Below are 21,860 nucleotides of genomic sequence, written 5' to 3'. Positions count from 1 at the left end.
CTGAGAGACTTCAAGTATTAACAGCACATACAATGGGACATTTTAAAACACATTGGCAACTAGAGATTTTATTTCCCTTTTTTGTTGTTAGTGTAAAGTAGCTGTAACCAGGATAGAGTTTTTGGGTCAAGATGGTAGATAGAAAAATAGCTACGGCGAAACAGCATATGTGACCCCAGAACCCCTATTTCATCTCTCTATCTCCACTTTAAGTTGGAACATAGGAGGAAGTCTTTCTAACCTTGCATTTATCCCCTTATTTATTGAAGTAATCTAGGTTGGAGTTGAAAAGTGCCTGGACTGTCATAGTGGAAATGAAGTGGAAAGTAAGGGATGGTTGGATGAGAAATTCTGTGAGAAAAATTATGGACTAGATGATTGGCTTGATTTGAGAAATGTAATGAAAACAGCTTGAAGGTTTCAATCCTGGAATTCTCAGAAGGTGCCTGGAAGGCACCTAAAATATATGTGAGCCTATTTTTTTCACTATAAAATTTATTTCATGTAAGTTATTACTCAATCTGTAAATGCTGCTTATTTATGTCACTAAAATACAATTTAAAAACAAATTCAGATTCAAAGGAATGCAAGGGACTATGTAAGAACTATTGAAGGGCAGCTAGGTGGCATACTGGATAGAGCACTGGCCCTGGATTCAGGAGGACCTGAATTCAAATCTGGCCTCAGACACTTAACAATTACTAGCTGTGTGACCCTGGGCAAGTCACTTAACCGAAATTGCCTCACCAAAAAAAAAAAAAATTAAAAAAACAACTATTGGGAGTTTCCATGAGACCCACTTAATACTTTATTTTGTGATTTCAACCACTTACTGCTTATAACTATTTTTCCATTGTGACCTTGAACTGTTATTTTTATTATTTTGTGTCCAAATCATTACAAAGTACAGGGACCAAACAGTACAGACAGAAATAGTATGGCCTCTAAAACAAGACAAAACATAGAGAAGAAAATGAGCCTGGCAGAAATTTTGCAATGAGATCTGGGCAACTCTGATCCTACTGAGAGTATTCATATATGAACCTGGGAAGGCACCAGAATAGACAAAAAGGGTGACAGAATCTGAGAGGTGTGGTATTTCGTCCGTTATTACACTGGGTTAATCACATTTGGACTTTAACACCTGGATACTGGATCTAGTGTGTGAGGGAATGACAATGACACATAAGCTTGGGGCAGCAAGGTGGTAGGGCAATGAGAACAGTGGCCAGAGGGGAGTTACTGGTAATAGAAGGCATGTCTTAAAGAAGTAACATGGAAAAACAATGTTCAACCTTGTTCCTTTGTTTCCCTATCCTTGATAGTCAAACGGACCATATAGATTCTTTGGAAGACATTGACCTACCAGAAAAATAGGTTTCTTGTTATTTTATAGCATTGGATATAAATCCAATATTTGGCTTTTAGCATATAAACAAACAAAAATATATTATATTTGGGAGCCTTGGGAGCCTGAGTGTTCATAAATGGAATTAGAAGCTATCCTTGGAGAAGTTCTCAATAAGAGATTCTTAGGTTCTACCAAGGGCAGTGAGCCATATATATGAGAGTTATTCATATAATTGGCACCCTTCATGTTAACAGCATGGTTCTGAAAAAATATTATGATCATAAGGATTAATTTAGGTGCTATGCATCCAGATCTTAATACTTGACTTTGGAAGATAATATCAGTTCTTCTCTCTGTTGATCTTTGTTACTGAAAGTATGTTGAAATATTATTAATCCCATAAAATACTTGAAGCTTTATCATTGAAAAGAAATCAATACGTATTACCTTATTTAATTTATATCATCACCCAATGAGACACAGTATATAGAAAGGGAAACTCATAGAGATATGCCCCAGTTGAAAAAAACTAGTAAGAGAAGGAATTGAAGCTTGAATTCAGACCTTTTATCTCCAAATCTATTGAGATTTTGAATAACTTTGCACTAACACATTAGTTATTTATCAAACAGTAACCATGTGGCAGAAACAATCATAATAATAAAATGCAACTTTATGTAAAAGACAGTGTGGGAGAGAGAAAAAAAGGGCTAGCAAAGAAGTCATTTCCTATTTGAGCTTGGAATAACAGAGATAAAAATAGAAACTATAGTAGCATTAGAATTGAAATACTCTGAATTTGAAACCTGTGAAATTTATGAACCTTATGTAAAATATCACAAATTCAAGTAACAAAAAATAAAGATATGGAAAGGTATAGTACACTTTAGTTAATAGTCTCCTGTGTAATTTAAGATTCTAAATGTGGATTCTAATCTGTTCCCCCAGTTTTGGGGGAAACTGACTAAAATCACTGATAAAACTAGTTTAGGTTTTTAAGGGTTTATTGGAAAATAGAAAGAAAAAGATAGAGAACAGAATTCCAACAGCCTGGCATTCTTATCTTTCCTCAAATTTCCTGTGAAGTCCTCTGCCGCCAGCACCATCCAGTCAGGAACCCAAAAACCCCAGAGCTCTCCACGCAGGCTCCCTTTCCTCTTTCCTGTCTCCTCCCAGACCATAGGAGGCTCCTCAAGTTGATTGGCTGGTAGCCTTGATAGACAGCCCCCATGAGCAAACGTCATTTCCTGATTCCAAGGAAAAGCTACAATGCCTCTGAGGCATTTTCCTCATGGTGGAGCTTTCCCACAGCAAGTCTCCAGTAGGTGGCATCATTCCAATCATTACACTCCCAAATGATGAACTAAAGAATTGCTACAATGAAAAGAATAACCAGATGACCATTTTTAGATTTAAATCTTCTGCTCCCAAATTAAAAACATTTATGAAAATATTTAGGCACTGGACAGACAAGTAGCAAGCTTTAATAATCTTCAAAAAGAGAGTGAATCTAAACCAGTCTTCACTCTGATAGGTAGTAGAAGCTGGCCAAGAGGAAAAAAAAAATGCTCCAAGAAATTACCCCATTGGAAATCTCAGAGCTCTTAATAGGAAGAAATATTATAGATACCAGAGTCCTCTGGGATAAAAATAGCAGGCAACAGAGAAGAGATGGAATTGTTTAATAGAAAAATAATTAGACATATAATCATAGATATAAAGCTGGAGAAGACCTTAAAAGTTATTTAGGCTAAATCATTTCATTTTATAAATGTCCTACCTGAAGATGTAAGTGTTATAAATGAAAATCTTTTACACTTTTCATTACACAATGACCTTTAGGGTTCAGTCCCAGTTTTGCTATCAAAATGCTAGTTGACCATGAGCATGTGACTTCCCTTCTCAGTTTTCTCTTCAGTAAAATGAAAGTATTGCCCAAGGAGACCTAAACTGTCTTTGCAATGTTCTAAGAAGCTCTGTGTTCAAATGGAGTAGGTGATGCCTTAAGAAACACAGCTTTAGACTTTAAGGTGTTTTGATGCCTTATTCCTTAAACACAGGAAAGAGAAAAGCTGGAACTAGTTGAATAGTCACCCACCACTGCATAAACTTCACCTCTTTTGGCCTCCACTAGGTGACTCAGTGGATAGAGCACTGGGTCTTGAGTCAGAAAGACCTGAATTCAAATCCAGTTTCAGATGCTTACTAGATGTGTATCTCTTGGCAAGTCACTAAATTTCTGTTTACCTCACTTTACTCAGTCTGTAAAATGGAGATAATGATAGTATTTACCTTCCAGAGATTTTGTTAGACTAAAATGAGGTGATAATTTTAAAGCACTTAGCAAAATGCCTGGCAATATAAGCACTATATAAATATTAGCTATTCATTTTAGATATTATTGATTTTTTTAACTAGTAAAATAAGGAAGTACTCTCTGCCATATTCAGTCTATAAAAGTAAAGTGTTCTTTTGAAGTCAACAGTTACTGTAAAATATTCATACATATATGTATATGTGTATGTATATATGTATGCATGTATACATATATATTTATAAATATAGATATAGATATAATCTATCAAAATTTAATGAAATATTTTCTCTACTATACATTCACATACTACTGATTTCTTTCCCTTCCTCTTTTATTGTGTTGTAATAGATAATGCATGAGACTATTATTCTCACATAGTTCATGAAAACCTTATTTTGACAAGATTTTCTTTCATCTAATGACTATCAGGTTTCCTCAAAATCTCTTGATTTGATTTGATCTTTGTTATGGTCTCATTCAACTTACAATCACTATACTTTTCAATTTTCTGAACTTAGATTTTCTTCTACCATTTTGCAAATTCTTGTTATTTTCTATAGTTTTAAAATATATCATTATTAGTGATTTATTTTATATATCAACCTTAAATTTGAAATTAAAATGGTAAAACTGAACAAAAATAGTTAGTATCCCTGCATACTCTCATGGCATTTAAAATCTACAATTTTATATGTAAACCCACTGCACTTTTCCCTCAGCATTTCACTCCTTTGTCTCCTACTGTTTACCACAAATGAAGTAGTTATAACTTGGCATTGTCCCTGAAGAAGTTTGTCAACCTCTGATCTATTTCTTTCCTTGATGTACAACACTCATAACACTCATAGGACTTTGATTCAGGAAGATCTGGGATAAATCTTGCTTCAGACCTAGCTTTGTTATCCCCCAGAACTCATTTAGCATTATGATGTCTTGCTTTCCTTATTTGTAAAATGAGGGCATCAAATTTGATGTTCTCTATGGTACCTTCCACCACCTCCAAGTTCATGATACTATATATTTTCTTTTATGTACTAGCTAAGGCAATTCTAAATAAAGCACCTTATAATTTTAAATTGGCAACTTATGTACCAGATTTCCAAGGAGCTACCAGAGTGGAACGAGGAAATCCAAAGTGTGTGCTTTAATACTGAGATGAAATAATGAGATTTAGCAGATACTCAAAGACCCACCTGGAGATTAATCTAGACTGATTGAATCAAGTGAGAGTGATTAACTGCTGATTAGCCTACTTCAAGTTAACTGGATTGTAATCATACCCTGAGAACACCTTCAGAACCAATGGATTTGGATGATGCCAACCAATCAGCTTGAAGCAGTGTGTAAGGACCGCCCCCCCCTCTGTTCCAGACCTATAAAAAGCTTCCACAATCAGTTTGCTGGAGAGAGATCATGATTGAAGCAGGCTTGTGGCAGAGGACTTGAGGAAGAACCAGACCAGGCTGGAACTCTAGGATAAATAGGCTTTTTTCTTAACTTTCTGAACTCCATGGGAATATCTGTATGCTTTAATAAAGGTTTAATGCCCAAGGACTGGTGCTAATTTAAGGCGACCACAATTTAGATTTTAAACATCATAGTTTGGCGACCACAAAGGGACTGTTGAACCCCTCAACCTTCTGATCTTCACATTGGGTAAGAAATTTTATATTTGTAAGTATGTTAATGCTTCATTTTTGTAGACTTTCTGTTTTGATTTATCTTTACCTGCTTTTGCCTTTAACTAATAACTTTATAAAGCATTGGTATTATGAAAGAGAAAATAAAGGGGTTGAAGAAAAACAAGAGAAACTTTATCATCATCATACTTCAAGAATCTGCTTCTATTGCCATAAACTGGCACATATTTTGCCGAAATGCAGAAGTAGACAGCAAGATATTAATATGAGATGTGGAGATTTTAGATATTGAAATAAAAAATGCTCTAAATTCACTCAGAGAAATAATGTCAGTTCAAATGTTACATAAAGGTTTCCTTTTTATGCCATTGTATCTACATTTTGAAATTAATAGTATGAGTTTGTTTTCATAGAGATTTTCGTTCTTTTAAGATTGTGTTTTGTTTTTCCAACTGATAATTTGATCAGATTACATAAAGTATTTCCTTGGTAAATTGATTACTATGACAAGTGTAAATTAATTTTAGAAATACTATTTTTGCAAAAAATATTACTTGGAATCATTGTACATTGTAACTTGTATTCTGACTCAAAGAAAATTGACAGTTTTTGTGATCATTTCACATTTTTTGCTATCATTATTATCCTCAAATTTTTAAATACATATGTGACTTGGATTATGGGAATTTACCATTTAAGACATTAATTGCCTTTACCCATGAGAGGAATACATACAAGAGCAGGCATTGAACTCTCACAGAAGGGGAGAAACTTATGAAGTCCAGGTACTGCACAGATGACTGGAAGTTTTCATCCCACCCATCTCATTCTATACCTGGCTTCTATTCCCCTACAATATGCCTGATGCCATGGACGTCTCAATCCCATGGATCTGATTAAGTCTGACTCAGTTTCCTCCAATATGTTTGATGGCATGGACGTATATCCCATCCACCTTTTTTAAGCCTGGCATACTGCATGTGCTGTATATATTGCTCAATGGTAATCCCCATAATTATCTCAGATGTCATGATAAATACAGTGTTCGATTTAGCCTTGACATCTGTTACCAATTACATTAGATTTTAAAATTTCTCATAATGGCATGAGGATAATTAGACAGATGATACAAAAGGTGATGAAATGAAGATTTAAAAAAATTCTTGTGTTCTCAATTCATGTTTTTAAGAACTTTCATTGTTTGATTACTGTCAAAGCTATTTTTTACTGTTTCATCAAGGAACACCTGTTCCTAGAAGAAACGAAGGGGGAAATGTGATGAAATAATGAGATTTAGCAGATACTCAAAGACCCACCTGGAGATTAATCTAGACTGATTGAATCAAGTGAGAGTGATTAACTGCTGCTTAGCCTACTTCAGGTTAACTGGATTGTAATCATACCCTGAGAACACCTTCAGAACCAATGGATTTGGATGATGCCAACCAATCAGCTTGAAGCAGTGTGTAAGGACCGCCCCCCCTCTGTTCCAGACCTATAAAAAGCTTCCACAATCAGTTTGCTGGAGAGAGATCATGATTGAAGCAGGCTTGTGGCAGAGGACTTGAGGAAGAACCAGATCAGGCTGGAACTCTAGGCTAAATAGGCTTTTTTCTTAACTTTCTGAACTCCATGGGAATATCTGTATGCTTTAATAAAGCTTTAATGCCTAAGGACTGGTGCTAAAGCTTCTAATTTAAGGTGACCACAATTTAGATTTTAAACATCACAATACTATCCCCTTGGTAGCCCATATATGTGTGTATACACACACACATATTATATATATATATATATATATATATATATATATTTATATATATAAAATCATATGCAATAAGTTGTGTCCTATAGTGAGATCATCAGGAGGTACATCATCAAAGCTAGAGAACAAAGTAAAGAACAAAGGAAGAAATGTCATGCTGGAAGCAGCACAGAGACATGAAACAGAGTAGGTCTCCATCTAATGTGAAATCCTCCCCATACCATGATCACCACCCTGTACAAAGTTGCCCTGTAAAGATTTACATGAGACAGATAATTGGGTTTACTTTTTCCTGGACTAAATGAAATTTCCAAATCTAAACAACAAACATTTATTAAGTACCTACTGCAAACAAGACACCAAGTTAAGAACTAGAGATACAAATAAAGGCAAAAACAACATTGCCCTTGAGAATTTCAGAATATAATGGAGATAGACAATGGGCAAATAACTATGCACAAACAAAATCTCTCCAAGATAAATTGGAAGATGTCTTGGAGGAAAAGTACTAACATCATGGAGAAGAGGGAGAGATTTTTATTTTTTATTTTTTTACAGAAAGTAGGATGTTATCTGAGAATCAGTTAAGTGGCACAGTAAGTAGAGTGCTGGGACTAGAGTAAGGAATGAGTTCAAATCTAGCCAAAGACACTTACTAGTTGTGAAAACCTTAGCAAGGCACTTAATCCTGTTTGCCTCAGTTTCCTCATCTGGAAATAAGTTGGGAAATGAAATGGCAAGTCACTCCAGTATTTTTGCCAAGAAGACTCCAAATGGGATCATGAAATGTCAGACATGACTAAAAACAACTCACAAACAACAAGAAGAATTTTAACTGCATTTGGAAGAAATTTGTGATAATGCTGAGAACTTAATTGACTTGCTCAAGACCACATCATGAGTGTACAATAGTGTTAGAGTAAATTTCAAATCTATACTCACCTATTTACTTGTAATTGCTCATAGATCCAAATGAATTTTTTACTAAATTTATTTTGATTCTAAGAAACCATGGCCTACTTTACCTAAAGTCCTAAGCAGAATCCTATTGAAGTCTATTGTACTTTTATAAAAGTTGATAAAGAAAAACACCTTCATATCTATATTGATTAGATGATTACTACTGTAAGAACAGTATAAACAAAAACTTTCATTTTGCTACTTTCTTATGACATGAAATATAAATTTTGATCATTAAAAACAAGAGAAACAGTTTCTGGGTAATTTATTCATTTTATTAATAGGCCAACAGATAATTAAATAAAAGGATAGTCTATGGCCATTACTCTCAGACCAAAGACTTCTAATAGTGGTAGAGTCACAGTTTATATATTCTGCTAAATGTAGGATATCTATCACATAGAAATCAAATCTAAATTGTTCACATGATTGGAGGTGTGTTATATTAAAATTAAGTCTGGGATACCTGACGTAGTCTGTGCACTAGACTCCAATCATGGTAAAAAGGATGTCAGGACAGCTAGGTGACACAGTGGATAGAGCCCTGGCCCTGGAATCAGGAATACCTGAGTTCAAATCCAGCCACAGACACTTAATTAACACTTACTAGCTATGTGACCCTGGGCAAGTCACTTAACCCCAATTGCCTCACTTAAAAAAATAGGTGTCATAGAAATAAAGTAGATCCTACCCAAGCTGATGGGGGCACAATGGTTTCCACCTAGCTGTGGTTTGATTCAGGCTAAATCTCATCAGTAAAGTCCTTCAGCCATCTAGATCAGGGCTTCTTAAACTTTTTCCACTTGAGACCAATTTTCATCCAAGAATTTTTTTAATGACCCCAGGTATATAGGTATATAAAATATGTATACATAGCCTTTTACTGTTGCCAATTTTTTGCAATCCTCATATTCAGTTATGTGACCTACAGTTTAAAAAGCTTTTATATAGATAAATAGATCTATCTCCACCCAAGACTCCTCAACTCAAATGAATCCCCCTTCAAAAAATAATTAGACCTTGGAATGGGGGGAAATAAAAGACTAAGAAAGAAAAGGAGAATCACTGGGGCTCCCCCTTCAAAACATCATTTATTTCTCACACATATATTACAAATATATGTGTGACCCCTTTGTGATCTATAAATATTGCCTTCAAATCTCAGGGTACATGATATTAAAGTAGAATATCCTTATAGGAAATCATAGTGCTTCATTTACAATAGAAAAATGATAATAAGAAAACACAGAGAGACACACAGAGATAACCCTCAAGCTCAATTCCATCCCCTTCTTCCACAGTATTTGAATAGTATATGTATTTAGGTCTTTTTCTTTTCCCAAGGCTACTATTTCTCTACTTTATTCCTAATTCTGAATTGCCTATACCATTATATTTTTTGTTTATATTGCCCCAGGCCCCTAACATTTGATCATTTCAACATTGTTATGGAAGCTCTATTCTTGTAAGAGAACACTCTGCAAACAGCAATAGCAAATGAGATTGCCTGAATTGAACATATAATGTACCAGTCAGTGCAGTATGTACTCTTCTCTCCAGTTTTGAATTAGATACCTCTCATATCCCTTCGAAAATCATCCTCTCCTAGCAAAACTCACCCCTGTCCCAAGTCTTACTACTTCAAAAAGACAATATCCTGTTAGACAGTCAGGAATAATTATGTCTCTTTAATATATCCTTCAAATAAGTATCTGTTCTCATAATGTTCAAATTAAGTCTTTCAACTAAAGAAGAGTGTAACATGGTGGAAAAGCAACTACTTAGAGAAGAGCTTGCCCAATGACGGGGTAGAATTTAATAGTATAGTTTGTAATTTTGATAAATATATGATATAGAAGGGGCTTAATCCTGGGCATACTGAAATAGTGATATAATTCTGATATGTTGCTTAGAATAAAGTAAAAATGTTCAACAACCATTAACCATATGGTACTTATTTTGGCTGATTACAGCAGTGGGGTGCTATGGGAGGGTCACCAGGTATGCACCAGGGTAAAAGCATTGACTCACTAGAGCTTTCAGAGCTAGAACACAATGTAGTATAGTCAGGCATGACAGATCCACAGCTCACTCTTGTCTTTCTCTGTGTCTCAGATAGGGCTATATTACTTACTCCATTTATAATTCAAGCTCTCAGTGTTCTGTTATATGATGGTAAAAGGGGGAATACTTCTATCTCTTACCATGTTAGCTTGCAAGCCACAACTGGTGTGCTTCTGATTTATAATAAATCAGTAATACTGATGTTATTAGCTCTTAAAAATGAAATATTTTCCAAATGGTAAATCAACAACAAGAATCATCATAACTATTAAATACAATAAAAAAACAAGAGTGATCAAAATATAATGGTATACCCATAGAGTTAGATTCTCCTACAAATACATACAGTGTCTAGGGTGAAGTGTGACCCCCAGAGAGTCAATATGATCAGGAAAACTCATGCGGCAAGGGCAACTCATGAAGTTGTAATACCCTTTATTTATAGAACAGTTTTAATATGCATCCTCTGCTAGGAAAAAAAAAACCTTTTTCTTTTCTATCTGAGCTTCTTTTGGTTCACATAGTTCTTCTGGGAAATTTCTTTTCTCCAACTCTCAGATCACTGAAGGAGGGTCAAGACCTCTTAGAACAAAGTCATCCTTCACAGGGTATTGAGAAATGCTTATGGGCAAGCAGCTTTCTTAATTCAGAGAATTACCAAACTCCTCATATCTGCTCGGGAGCTCCAAGGGATCTCTACCTTTCATGTTTTACAGATATCAAATTCACAAAAAGCCAAGCACCCAAGAAACTGCTCAGTACAGTTCAAATCAGATTAAAAAAAAAAAAGGGGTCCAAGATGGTGGAATAAAGGCAGGAACTCACTAGAGCCTTCCCAAATTCCCCTCAAAAGAACCCTAAAAGAACCCCTCAAAACAAATTCTGGCATGGCAGAACCAAGTGGTTACAGAATGAAACAATTTGTCAGTGAAAGACAAAAAGAAAAATCTATCTCATGGGGTGAGAGTGGAGCATGATTCAATGCCTCAGTAAGCCAGCAGCAGGCCTTGGAAGCGACTGAATTAGCAGTGCTATATTATGGAGTTCTCAACCCAAGTAAAAGGGCCAGAACACTGGTTAGAAGGAGTTTATAAAGGATCCTTTGATAGCGCTGGAAGGAGCAGTGCGTTTCATTACCCAAACATAATTAAAGGTACCAGTACCACAGCAAGAAAAGGTACTAGCAGGGCTAGGGACCTTGGTCACAGTTTCAGGGTGGAAAAGAGTGGGTTTTGGGTTTTTTGTTGTGTTTTGTTCTTACAAGCCAGAGCATGTGCCTGAAGAGCAGTGACCACATTTCTCATGTTGGAAGAATGTAAAATTTATAAACTCACAGAACTAGCTCTGAAATTAACAGTAAACCGCTAAATCCAGGAACAGAGCCCAACTTTAACATAAAATAAAAAGTCACAAAATAAGCTGGAAAATTGAGTAAAATAAGTGACAAGAAAAATAAAAACACAAACTGAGAAGACAAGAGTGTCAAAACAGCTACATGCACACCCTCAAAAAAAATTGTGATTTTGTTTCAGAATAGAAAAAAAAGACTTCCTGAAGAGCTTAAAAGGATCTAAAAACCAAATAAGAGAAGTGCAGAAATATAATTGGGAAAAGAAATTAATTACGCAAGAAAATCATTTAACAAAAAGTAATCAGCTTAAAAAAGGAGGCACAAAAATATTGAAAAAAACTTCAAAAATTTCAGAAAAGAAAAAGTGATAAAAGAGATACAAAAATTCATTGAACAAAAGAAATCCTTAAAAAACAAAAGTGGTTAATTTTTTTTTAAGATGAACAAAAAATCACCAAAGGGAAGAACTCTTTAAAAAGTAAAAATAGCCAAATGGAAAAGGAGTTACAAAAAGTCACTAAAGAAAATAATTTCTCAAAAATATATTGGGGAAGGAGGGCGGAGCCAAGATGGTGGAGAGGAAGTAGCAAGCTGCCTGAGCTCTCCTTCTGTTCCCTCAAAACGAACATTAAATCAAGCCTCTGGACGGAGTCTGAAACTACAGAACCTGCAAAGAGACAGAGAGACACAGTCCTCCAACCAGAGATAATTTAGAAGACTTCAGGAAAAGGTCGGTCTGACTCGGGCAAAAGGGAGGCCCAGCGCAGTACAGCAACCCAGCGCCGAGGGGGTCGGGGCAAGTCAGCAGGAGCTGCGGGCCACAGCCGAACAACTGAGGCTCCCGGAACCTGGTTCAAAAATCTGGTGGCCAAGAAGGACAGTGGAAAAACCTACCTGCACCGGCCGAGAGGGCCACGAACGGCGGGATCAGACGCCAGGGTCTGGCGCCTGGCTGGCCAAGCACAATCAGACAGGAAGTGCAGGGCGGGGGATCTCCACACACCATAAAGGCCTCAGAGTAAAAGCCCGGTCACACAGCACCTATACACCTGCACAAGAAGCCCAAAACAGGGACCCTGGTGCCCCCAGAGCAGACCTCAACTTAAAGAATAAATAAATAAGCTGCAATAATGAGTAAGAAGCAAAAAAGAGCCCTCTCCATTGAGAGCTTCTGTATCAATAGGGAAGAAGCCAACACAAACTCAGATGAGGACAATAGCCTCAAATTGTCTATATCTGAAGCCTCACAAGGGAAGGTGAATTGGTCGCAAGAACAAAAAGCCTTCCTGGAAGAGCTCAAAAAGGATTTTAAAAATCAATTGCAAGAGGTAGAAGAAAAAATGGGGAGAGAAATGAAAGCAAAACAAAAAAACTATGAAAAAAGAATCAGCAGCTTGGAAAAGGAAGCTGAAGAAAACAAAGCCTTAAAAAATTCATTTGGCCAAATGGAAAAAAAGGTGCATAATCTCACTGAAGAAAACAATGCCTTAAAAATTAAAGTGGGACAGTTGGAAGATAAGGAATCCATGAGACACCAAGAATCAGTCAAGCAGAATAAAAAAAATGAAAAAATAGAAGAAAATGTGAAATACCTCATTGGAAAGACAACTGATCTGGAAAACAGATTGAGGAGAGACAATTTGAGAATCATTGGACTGCCTGAAAGCCATGACCAGAAAAAGAATCTAGATACCATATTCCAGGAAATTATTAAGGAGAACTGCCCTGATATCATAGAATCAGAGGATAAAATCATCATTGAAAGAATCCATCGATCACCTCCTGAAAGAGACCCCAAAAGGAAAACTCCAAGGAATATTGTAGCCAAATTCCAGAATTATCAGGTGAAGGAGAAAATACTCCAAGCAGCCAGAAAGAAGCAATTTAAATATCATGGAGCCACAGTCAGGATTGCTCAGGACCTGGCAGCTTCAACATTAAAGGACCGCAAGGCTTGGAATATGATATTCCGGAAGGCAAAGGAGATTGGATTGCAGCCGAGAATCTATTACCCAGCAAAAATGTGCATTTTCTTTCAGGGGAAAAGATGGACATTTAATGACATTGGGGACTTTCAATCTTTCCTGGTGAAAAGACCAGAACTGAATAGAAAATTTGATCTCAACATACAAGACTCAAGAGAAGTTTAAAAAGGATTAATGCAGAAATAGGATTAATGTTATTATGTGTATATATATATATATGTGTGTGTGTGTATATATATATATATATATGTATATGTATAGAGATATATAGATATAACCTATATCAGATTACCTGCTGTCTAGGGGAGGGGGGAGGGAGGGGAGGGAGGGAGAAAAATCTGAAATTGTAAAGCATGTATAAACAAAAGTTGAGAACTATCTTTACATGTAACGGAAAAAATAAAATATCTCAAAAACAATATATTGGGTGTTTTAAACTAATGAATTAATTAAACACCAATGTATTATAGAACAAAATCAAAAAAATGAAAAAAAAGTAAAAGAAAATGTTAAATATTGCATTGGAAAAACAACTAACCTGGAATATAGATCCGGGAGAGTTCTATTATTTTTTTTTTAAGCAAGTACATTTTATTATGAAGGAAGCTACCAGATAATGGATTCCTCCCTCCCACTCATAGTCATATGAAGGTTATTTCCATCTAGGAGAGGTAATTTATGAATTATTAGACTACCTTGAAGCTATCACATCAACAATAAAATAGTCTACACATCTGATTTCAAGAAATTATGAAGAACAAAAGGATCTGATAGCCTAAAACCAGAGGGAAAAATAAAAATTGAAAGAACAGAATGATTACCTCCTGAAACAGATCAAAAAATGAAACTCACCAGAATATTAAAGCCAAATTCCACATCTCCCAGGACAATGAGAAAATACCACAACTATCCAGAATGAAACAATTCAAATATCATGGTACAACAGTTAGGCTAATGCAAGTTTAGCAGGCACTGCATTAAAGGATCAGAGAGTTTGGGATATGATAATATGAAAGGCAAAGAAGTTAGGATTACAACTATCCTGGAAATTAAATAAAATCCTTCAGGGATTTTTTTTAATGCTAAACATTTTTATTTATATTTTTGATTTGCAAATTTCATCCCTCCTTCCCTGCCTCCCATCTACCCTCCCTGAGGTGGTAAATAATCAGATGTGGGTTATACATGTGTAATTATGTAAAACATTACCATATTTGTCATTTTGTATAAAAAAACTTGAATAAAATTTTAAAATTAAAGAAAGTGAATAATAGCATTCTTCAGCATGTGTTCAATCAATACCAGTTCTTTCTTTGGAGGTGGATAGTATATTTCATCATTAGTCCTTTGTGATCATTTTAGAGCATTATATTGCTGAGAATAGTTAAGTCATTCACAGTTATTCATCAAAAAATAGTTATCTCTGTCTACAACATTATCTTAGTTCTGCTCACGTCACTATACATTGGTTCATGCAAGTATTTCTGGGCCTTTCTGAAATCACCCTGCATGTCATTTCTTATAGCACAATAATAGGATTTTTTTAATGAAATAAAGGACTTTGAATCATTCTTGATGAAAGAAAATAATTGATTAGAAATTTCATTTTCAAATACACTAAAAGCATAAAAAATAAACAGAAAGAAGAAATCCTAAAGGATTTAATGAGGCCCAACTGCTTACATTCCTCTTGGGAAAATGATAGCTCTAACCCTTAAGAATGTTATAACTATGAGTCAAAGACTCAGATGTGAGGCCAAGAGACTTTGAAATGATCATGGACTGTCCATTCCCCTTCCTTCAAATGTAGAATCTGGGAGAAAATGATCAATTAAAGGAAGGGAATGCAAGAGAGATGGAACTTCTTTGGTGAGAAGGTTGCTGGTGAGAGGTAGTGAAAGAAACTTTCTTTGGGAACATTTTATATCTCTAAATGCTTACATGAATAAAATAGAGAAAGAGCAGAAATGGGAATGTAATTTAAAAATCTAGACAAAGAACACATTTTAAATCCCCATTTGAATACCAAATTAGAAACCCAGAAAATCAAAGGAGAGATTAATAAATTTGAAAGTAAAGAAAATTACAAAATTAAAAAATAAATGAATAAAAAAATCCAATAACATAGATTAACCTTTGGTTAATTTGTTTAAAAAAAGAAAGAAGAAAAACAAATTATTAATCTTAAAAATGAAGGGGTAGAATGCACCACCAATGAAGTAGAAATTAAAGCAATACTTAGGAGCAATTTTGCCCAACTGTATGCCAATAAATTTGACAAACTAAGGGAAGTGGATGAATATTACAAAAATATAAATTGCCCAGATTAACTGAAGAGAAAATAAAAGACCTGAATGGCCCCATTTTAGTAAAACAAATTGAACAATCCATCATTGAATTCCTTAAGAAAAAAATCTCCAGAGCCAGATGGGTTTACGACTAAATTCTACTAAACATTTCAAGAACAATTAATTCTAATACTGTATTAATGATTTGAAAAAAATATACCAAAATAAGGTCAAAAGGGTACATGATTTAGACATAAAATGTGATACTATCTAGAAATGATGAGAGGAAGGCATAATTTACCTCTGAGATCTAGGGAGAATAGAAGAATTTTTGACCAAACAAGATATAGAGAATATTATGAAATGCAAAATGGATTATTTTTATTACATTAAATTAAAATATTTTTATACAAACAGAAGCAATTCAGCCAAGATTCAAAGGAAAACAAAAAGCTGGGAAACAATTTTTACAGCCAGTGTTTATAATAAAGGCCTCATTTCTCAAATATAGAAGAGAACTGAATCAAATTTATAAGAATACAAGCCATTTCCCAATTGAGAAATGGGTAAAGGATATGAACAGGCAGTTTTCAGATGAAGAAATTAAAGCTATCTATAGTCATATGAAAAAATAATATTCTTAATCACTATTGATTAGGAAATGAAAATTGAAACAACTCTGACATACCACTTCACACCTCTCAGATTGACTAATATAACAATAAAGGAAAATGATAAATGTTGAGGGAGATATGAGAAAATTCGAACACTACTGCATTGATGGTGGGATTGAAAACTGATCAAGCCTTTCTGGAGAGCAATTTGGAACAATGACCAAAAGGGTATAAAACTGTGGATACCCTTTGACCCAATAATAACACTACTAGGTCTGTATTTCAAAGAGATCATAAAAAAAGTAAAAAGGACCCACATATACAAAAATATTTTAGCATCTCTCTTAGTTGTGGTAAAGAATTGGAAATTGAGGGGAGGCCCATCAATGAGGGAATGGCTGAACAAGTTGTGGCATATGAATGTAGTCGGATACTATTGTGCTTTAAGAAATGATGAGCAAGCAGATTTCAGGAAAACTTGGAAAGATTTAAGTGGACTGATGCTGAGTGAAGTGAGTAGAACCAGGAGAACCTTGTACAGAGTTAACAACAACATTTTGTGATAATTAACTGTGATAGACTTGGCCCTTCTCAGCAATACAATGATCCAAGACAGTTCCAAAGGACTCATGATGAAAAATTTTCTGCACATCCAGAGAAAAATATTGTAGAATCTAAATGCAGATTTAAACACTGTTTCTACATTTTTGTTTATTTTTCTTTTTTGATGTTTTTCCCTTTTTTCTGATTCTTTCACAACATGACTAATGTAGAAATGTATTTAATGTGATTATATATATATATATATATATATATATATATATATATATAACCTATAGCAAATTGGTTGCTGTCTTGGGGAGGGGGAGGGAAGGGAAGGTGGGAGAAAACTTTGAAACTCAAAATCTTATAAAAACAAATTTTGAAAAGTATATTTACATATAATTGGAAAAATTAAATACTTTTAAGATTTTAAAAAAAAAGTTAGTGTGGTGGATAAAGCACCAGCACCTGGATTCGGGAGGTCCTGAGCTTAAATCTGGCCTCAGACAGTTGACATTTACTTGTTGTGTGACCCTGGGCAAGTCGTTTAACCCTCATTGCCCCACAGAAAGAAAGAAAGAAGGAAAGAAAGAAAGAAAGAAAGAAAGAAAGAAAGAAAGAAAGAAAGAAAGAAAGAAAGAAAGAAAGAAAGAAAGAAAGAAAAGAAGAAAGAAAGAAAGAAAGAAAGAAAGAAAGAAAGAAAGAAAGAAAGAAAGAAAGAAAGAAAGAAAGAAGGAAAGAAAAGAAAAAAGAAAAAAAGAAACGATGAGCAGGCAAATTTCAGAAAAACTTGGAAAAACTTACATGAACTGATGCTGAGTAAAGCGAGCAGACACAGGAGAACATTATAAATTGTGACAGCAACACTGAGCAATTAGTTATAACCAAAAATTTTCACAACCTATAAAGACATACATGGTCATTGTATTGTACCAGAACATGATTTAAAATGGGGATCAGAGGTTTTTAGCATGTGATACATTGTGGTCACTTGTTATATACATACATACACATATACATGCATAGATACACATATAAATTATGCATAAATTCATACAGAGAGAAAGAGATTAATTTATGCTATTAGGTTGGCTGACAGGTATTGGTAATTTAGAACCACAAACTGAAAATCAGTACATCTGATATTTTCTGCATTTTATAAATATGGCAGATAGTATAGCTAAAATTCAATAAGGAGACAAGTTAAAATTATTTGCTAAAAGTAAATGTAAATTTGTCATGTAAAATTATGTCTATATATGTCTATCTCAGAACAAAAAATCTTGTTACATTTCAGAATGTGTTCATTATTTCCAATCAACATTTTAAAATCTAATAGTGTACTGTGTTTATTAAGCCATGCTGCTTATTATTCCACCTTCATTGGTTTATTTATTAGACTTATAAAATTGTTTCCCCCTCCTCTTTTCAGATTTGGCAGTGTGGTGGAGCATTAGAAATTGTAACCTGTTCTCATGTGGGTCATGTGTTTCGCAAGGCAACCCCATATACTTTTCCAGGAGGCACTGGTCATGTTATCAACAAGAATAACAGGAGACTAGCAGAAGTCTGGATGGATGAATTTAAAGATTTCTTCTATATCATATCCCCAGGTAAGCAATTCTGGCTGTTTTGGCTTGCTTGTTTTGTTTTCTATAGAAAAGTAAATTAGAATTACATGCAAATATAGACATTTTCCTTGTGGTATCTCCTTATTTTGATGGTGATTATTCAAATAGGTATATTTGTTGTTCAAACATTTAGAAATCTACCTTTTTTGCAAAGATCTTCTTGAAAGGTAATTTTAAATCTAAAATATCAATTATATACAGTGAGTAAATATTATAGTATGTGGTGAAAATGCTTCATTTAATGATGTGAGATTTAAAATTGGATACTAGAGCATTAACCTCCCCTTTTAACTGTTTCCCTTATTTATCTCCCAGACTAGTAAATGGAAGAAGCTTCTAATCTCTAGTTAGAGCTTTTATTGTTTGGAAATTACAAGGTGATGTTGATTAGAGGGATAGGAAAGTAGAAATACAAAACAAATAGTCTTAAGTCTAAACTTAGTCTATATTCCATATAAAACTCACCAAAAGCCCAAGGCCACCTTTGGGGGGGGGGGGCGGAGAGCCGAGTCAAGCAGGTGCTGCTACAGCAAGCCTGGCCGAGTCAAACTCCAGTCAGTGTCTGTCTATGCAGCGCAGCCAGTGAACAAGGAGAGCCGAAAAGATAACCCACTTCCGTTCTCTCCTTGCCTTTTAAGCTCGTACCCCGGAAGTGGAGTGCTTAGCAGCCGGACTGGCGTGCATAGCCCATGCACGGCCATTGGTCTCCTCCCTGAAAGGGTGGTCCTTTAAAAACTGGCGTCTTTCCGTATTCGTTAACCGAAAGTTAAAAACTTTTTACCACAATGACAAGTATGGATATTTCTTTTCCTACCATTATCATGGAGAAGAGAAGAGAATAATATAAAGAACTTTGAAAGATGGGTCATTAACATGATTCAGAGACTTACCCTGACATGTGGACACTACATTCATGTATTGTTTGTTGATATTTTTAAGACCTAATGGGTATCAATATGAGAATTTTTGCTCATTTCTGTCAGAACTTGTCCTCATTTTGTTTTCCCCATATAAATCACCTAACATACATGTGACAGTTTTTAGTTTTTAGTTGACAATTCCTGTGGTTTTTTTTATGTGCACAGCCAATAGGAATATTCTTTAACAAAAATATTAAGGAAAGGGAACCTCTTATATGTAGATTCAACAATAATTTATAGAGAGGAAAAATGAGGAAAACATGTACATAACAGTGTAATTAGGAGACAAGTCTTTTTTTTTTCCCTACACACATTTTCATACCTCTTGTGTGTCAGGAAGCTATTGCCAGAAATACTATTTCACACACAGATCTATTTCTCCCAGCAATAGAGACCCATCCCAGATGTTCACACAATATATTTTATCAACAGTATATAAAATTCACAGTGAGAAAGTGACATTTATATAACCTTTTCATTTTCATTTGATGTAACTGCTTGAATTCAAACCAAATGATAGTACAAATGTACAATAGCAAATAAGAAGAATAGTAGAAATAGAAAAAAGGAAATATAAGTGCTGTACATAATAACATGCAAGTTAGGATTTCAGAAGATAAGTAATAGATGCTTATCTTACACCTTTGAATGATATTCATTCCTGATAACAAGTATTATTTTAAAGTGAGTAAGCACTGAAATCTGCACTATTTTCCGTTCAGGGGGAAAAAAAAGCCAATAACTGTTCTCCATAGCAGCATTTCCCAAACAGTGGTATGTGATGTAAAATGACAAGCCAAATAGTTAAAGGATGAAAAAGAGAACATAGTATCTAGAACTAATGGCATTATGTTGCTCAGCAGGGAGTGTTTGTATGTGGTAAAAGAAAAGTGTAGTTTTCATATCATAATAAGTATTATTTTGAGAGTTACTGTTCTTATAAAATGGGATTATTTGTATCCAAGCTAGGTATTTTAGGAAGAAAAAAAATTGCATTTAGGGAATATGCAGAACATTTCTCCTGCCTTCTTGAAGACTATTTTACATAAACCAGAGTTAGTCTGCATAGCCAGGTGGGGATTCTGTCTTTGCTATGCCCAAAGGGGAAAAAAAGACACCCTGAGAGAGAAAAAATGAGATTAAATTCTCCACTTTGGTAACCGAAGCTATCTACCCATTCACCTAGTGTTGGAACCTTGATGTCATCCTCTACTCTTCTCATTCTTCTTACCCTAGTGTTCAATTTCTTGTCATCTTGTTGATTCTACCTTCTTAACATCTGACACATGCACCAACCTAGTAGTGATCTATCCAAAGCATATCTAACTATGTCACTTCCTCATTTAATAAACTCTAGTGTGTCCTTATTTAATCCAGGATCAAATGAAAAATCTTTTGCTTGGAATCCTTTATAAGCTAGCTCTTTCCTACCTTTCTTGTCTTCTCACCCTTTACTCCCCTCCATAAACTCTTTACTCTAGTAACACTGACACGCTTTCTTTTCCTCACACAAGACAGTCTATCCCTGGTCTTGCTTTTTCAGTGACCCCTATATCTGGAAAGCACTCTAGCTTTCTTTATTTCTTTGTGTCACTTTTTTCTTTGTCTTTGTGTTCTTTAACATTTCAGCTTCAAACTCACATTCAGGAAGTAGCCTTTCCCATTTTTTTTTCAATTCTAGTGCCTCCCCTCTGCAATTGTCTCTTATTTACTATACACACACCATAAAATATACATATACATATATATGGTAAATAAGTGACAATATGGTATGTGTGTACACACACATACACACACATATATACCATATTTATATGTTTATATATTAATATATGAGACAATATGGTGCATATGCCATTTATATACCATATATACACCACACAGCATATATGAATGCATGTGTGTATTTGTCTATGTATGTAAATGTATATGTATGCATGCATAGGCCATGTATCTATGTCATATATAATATGTGTGTATATATTATATATTGGTAATAATATATATGTTGTTTCTCTCATTAGAATATAAGCTTCCTTGTTGTGTGCTTTAAGCTAGCAAATATTTCCCATTAAGGAGAGCAATGTAAGCTCTTAAAAGGACAACTACTTTGTATTTAATGTGGCTGACTGATACTGGTTTAATGATAATGATAGATAATATTTCTTTTTTTTATTTCAATCTTCATAATATTTTATTTTTTCTAGTTACATATAAAGATAATTTTCAACATTTGTTTTTATAAGATTTTGAGTTCCAATTTTTTCTCCCACCCTCCCTTTCCCTCTCCCCTCCCCAAGACAGAAAATAATCTGATAAAGGTTATATATGAACATTCACTTTAAACATATTTCTGCATTAGTAATGTTGTGAAAGAATAATCAGAACAAAAGGGAAAAAGCTCAAAAAAGAAACAAAACAATAGAAACAG

General features: G+C 34.6%; 1 protein-coding gene across 4 annotated transcripts in view; it reads left to right on the top strand.

Moving 5' to 3' along the window:
* Positions 1-21,860, top strand: part of GALNT13 (polypeptide N-acetylgalactosaminyltransferase 13) — an 815,643-nt gene that overhangs the window by 582,784 nt on the left and 210,999 nt on the right. For all 4 annotated transcript variants that reach the window (XM_043997002.1, XM_043997000.1, XM_043996999.1 and 1 more), the window contains exon 8: positions 18,311-18,491. In XM_043997002.1, coding sequence (XP_043852937.1) covers positions 18,311-18,491 — 181 coding nt within the window. The remainder of the gene's footprint in view (positions 1-18,310; positions 18,492-21,860) is intronic.

Source organism: Dromiciops gliroides, chromosome 3 (assembly GCF_019393635.1).
Source record: "Dromiciops gliroides isolate mDroGli1 chromosome 3, mDroGli1.pri, whole genome shotgun sequence".
NCBI lineage: Eukaryota > Metazoa > Chordata > Mammalia > Microbiotheria > Microbiotheriidae > Dromiciops > Dromiciops gliroides.
This window is presented reverse-complemented; position numbering and strand designations above follow the sequence as displayed.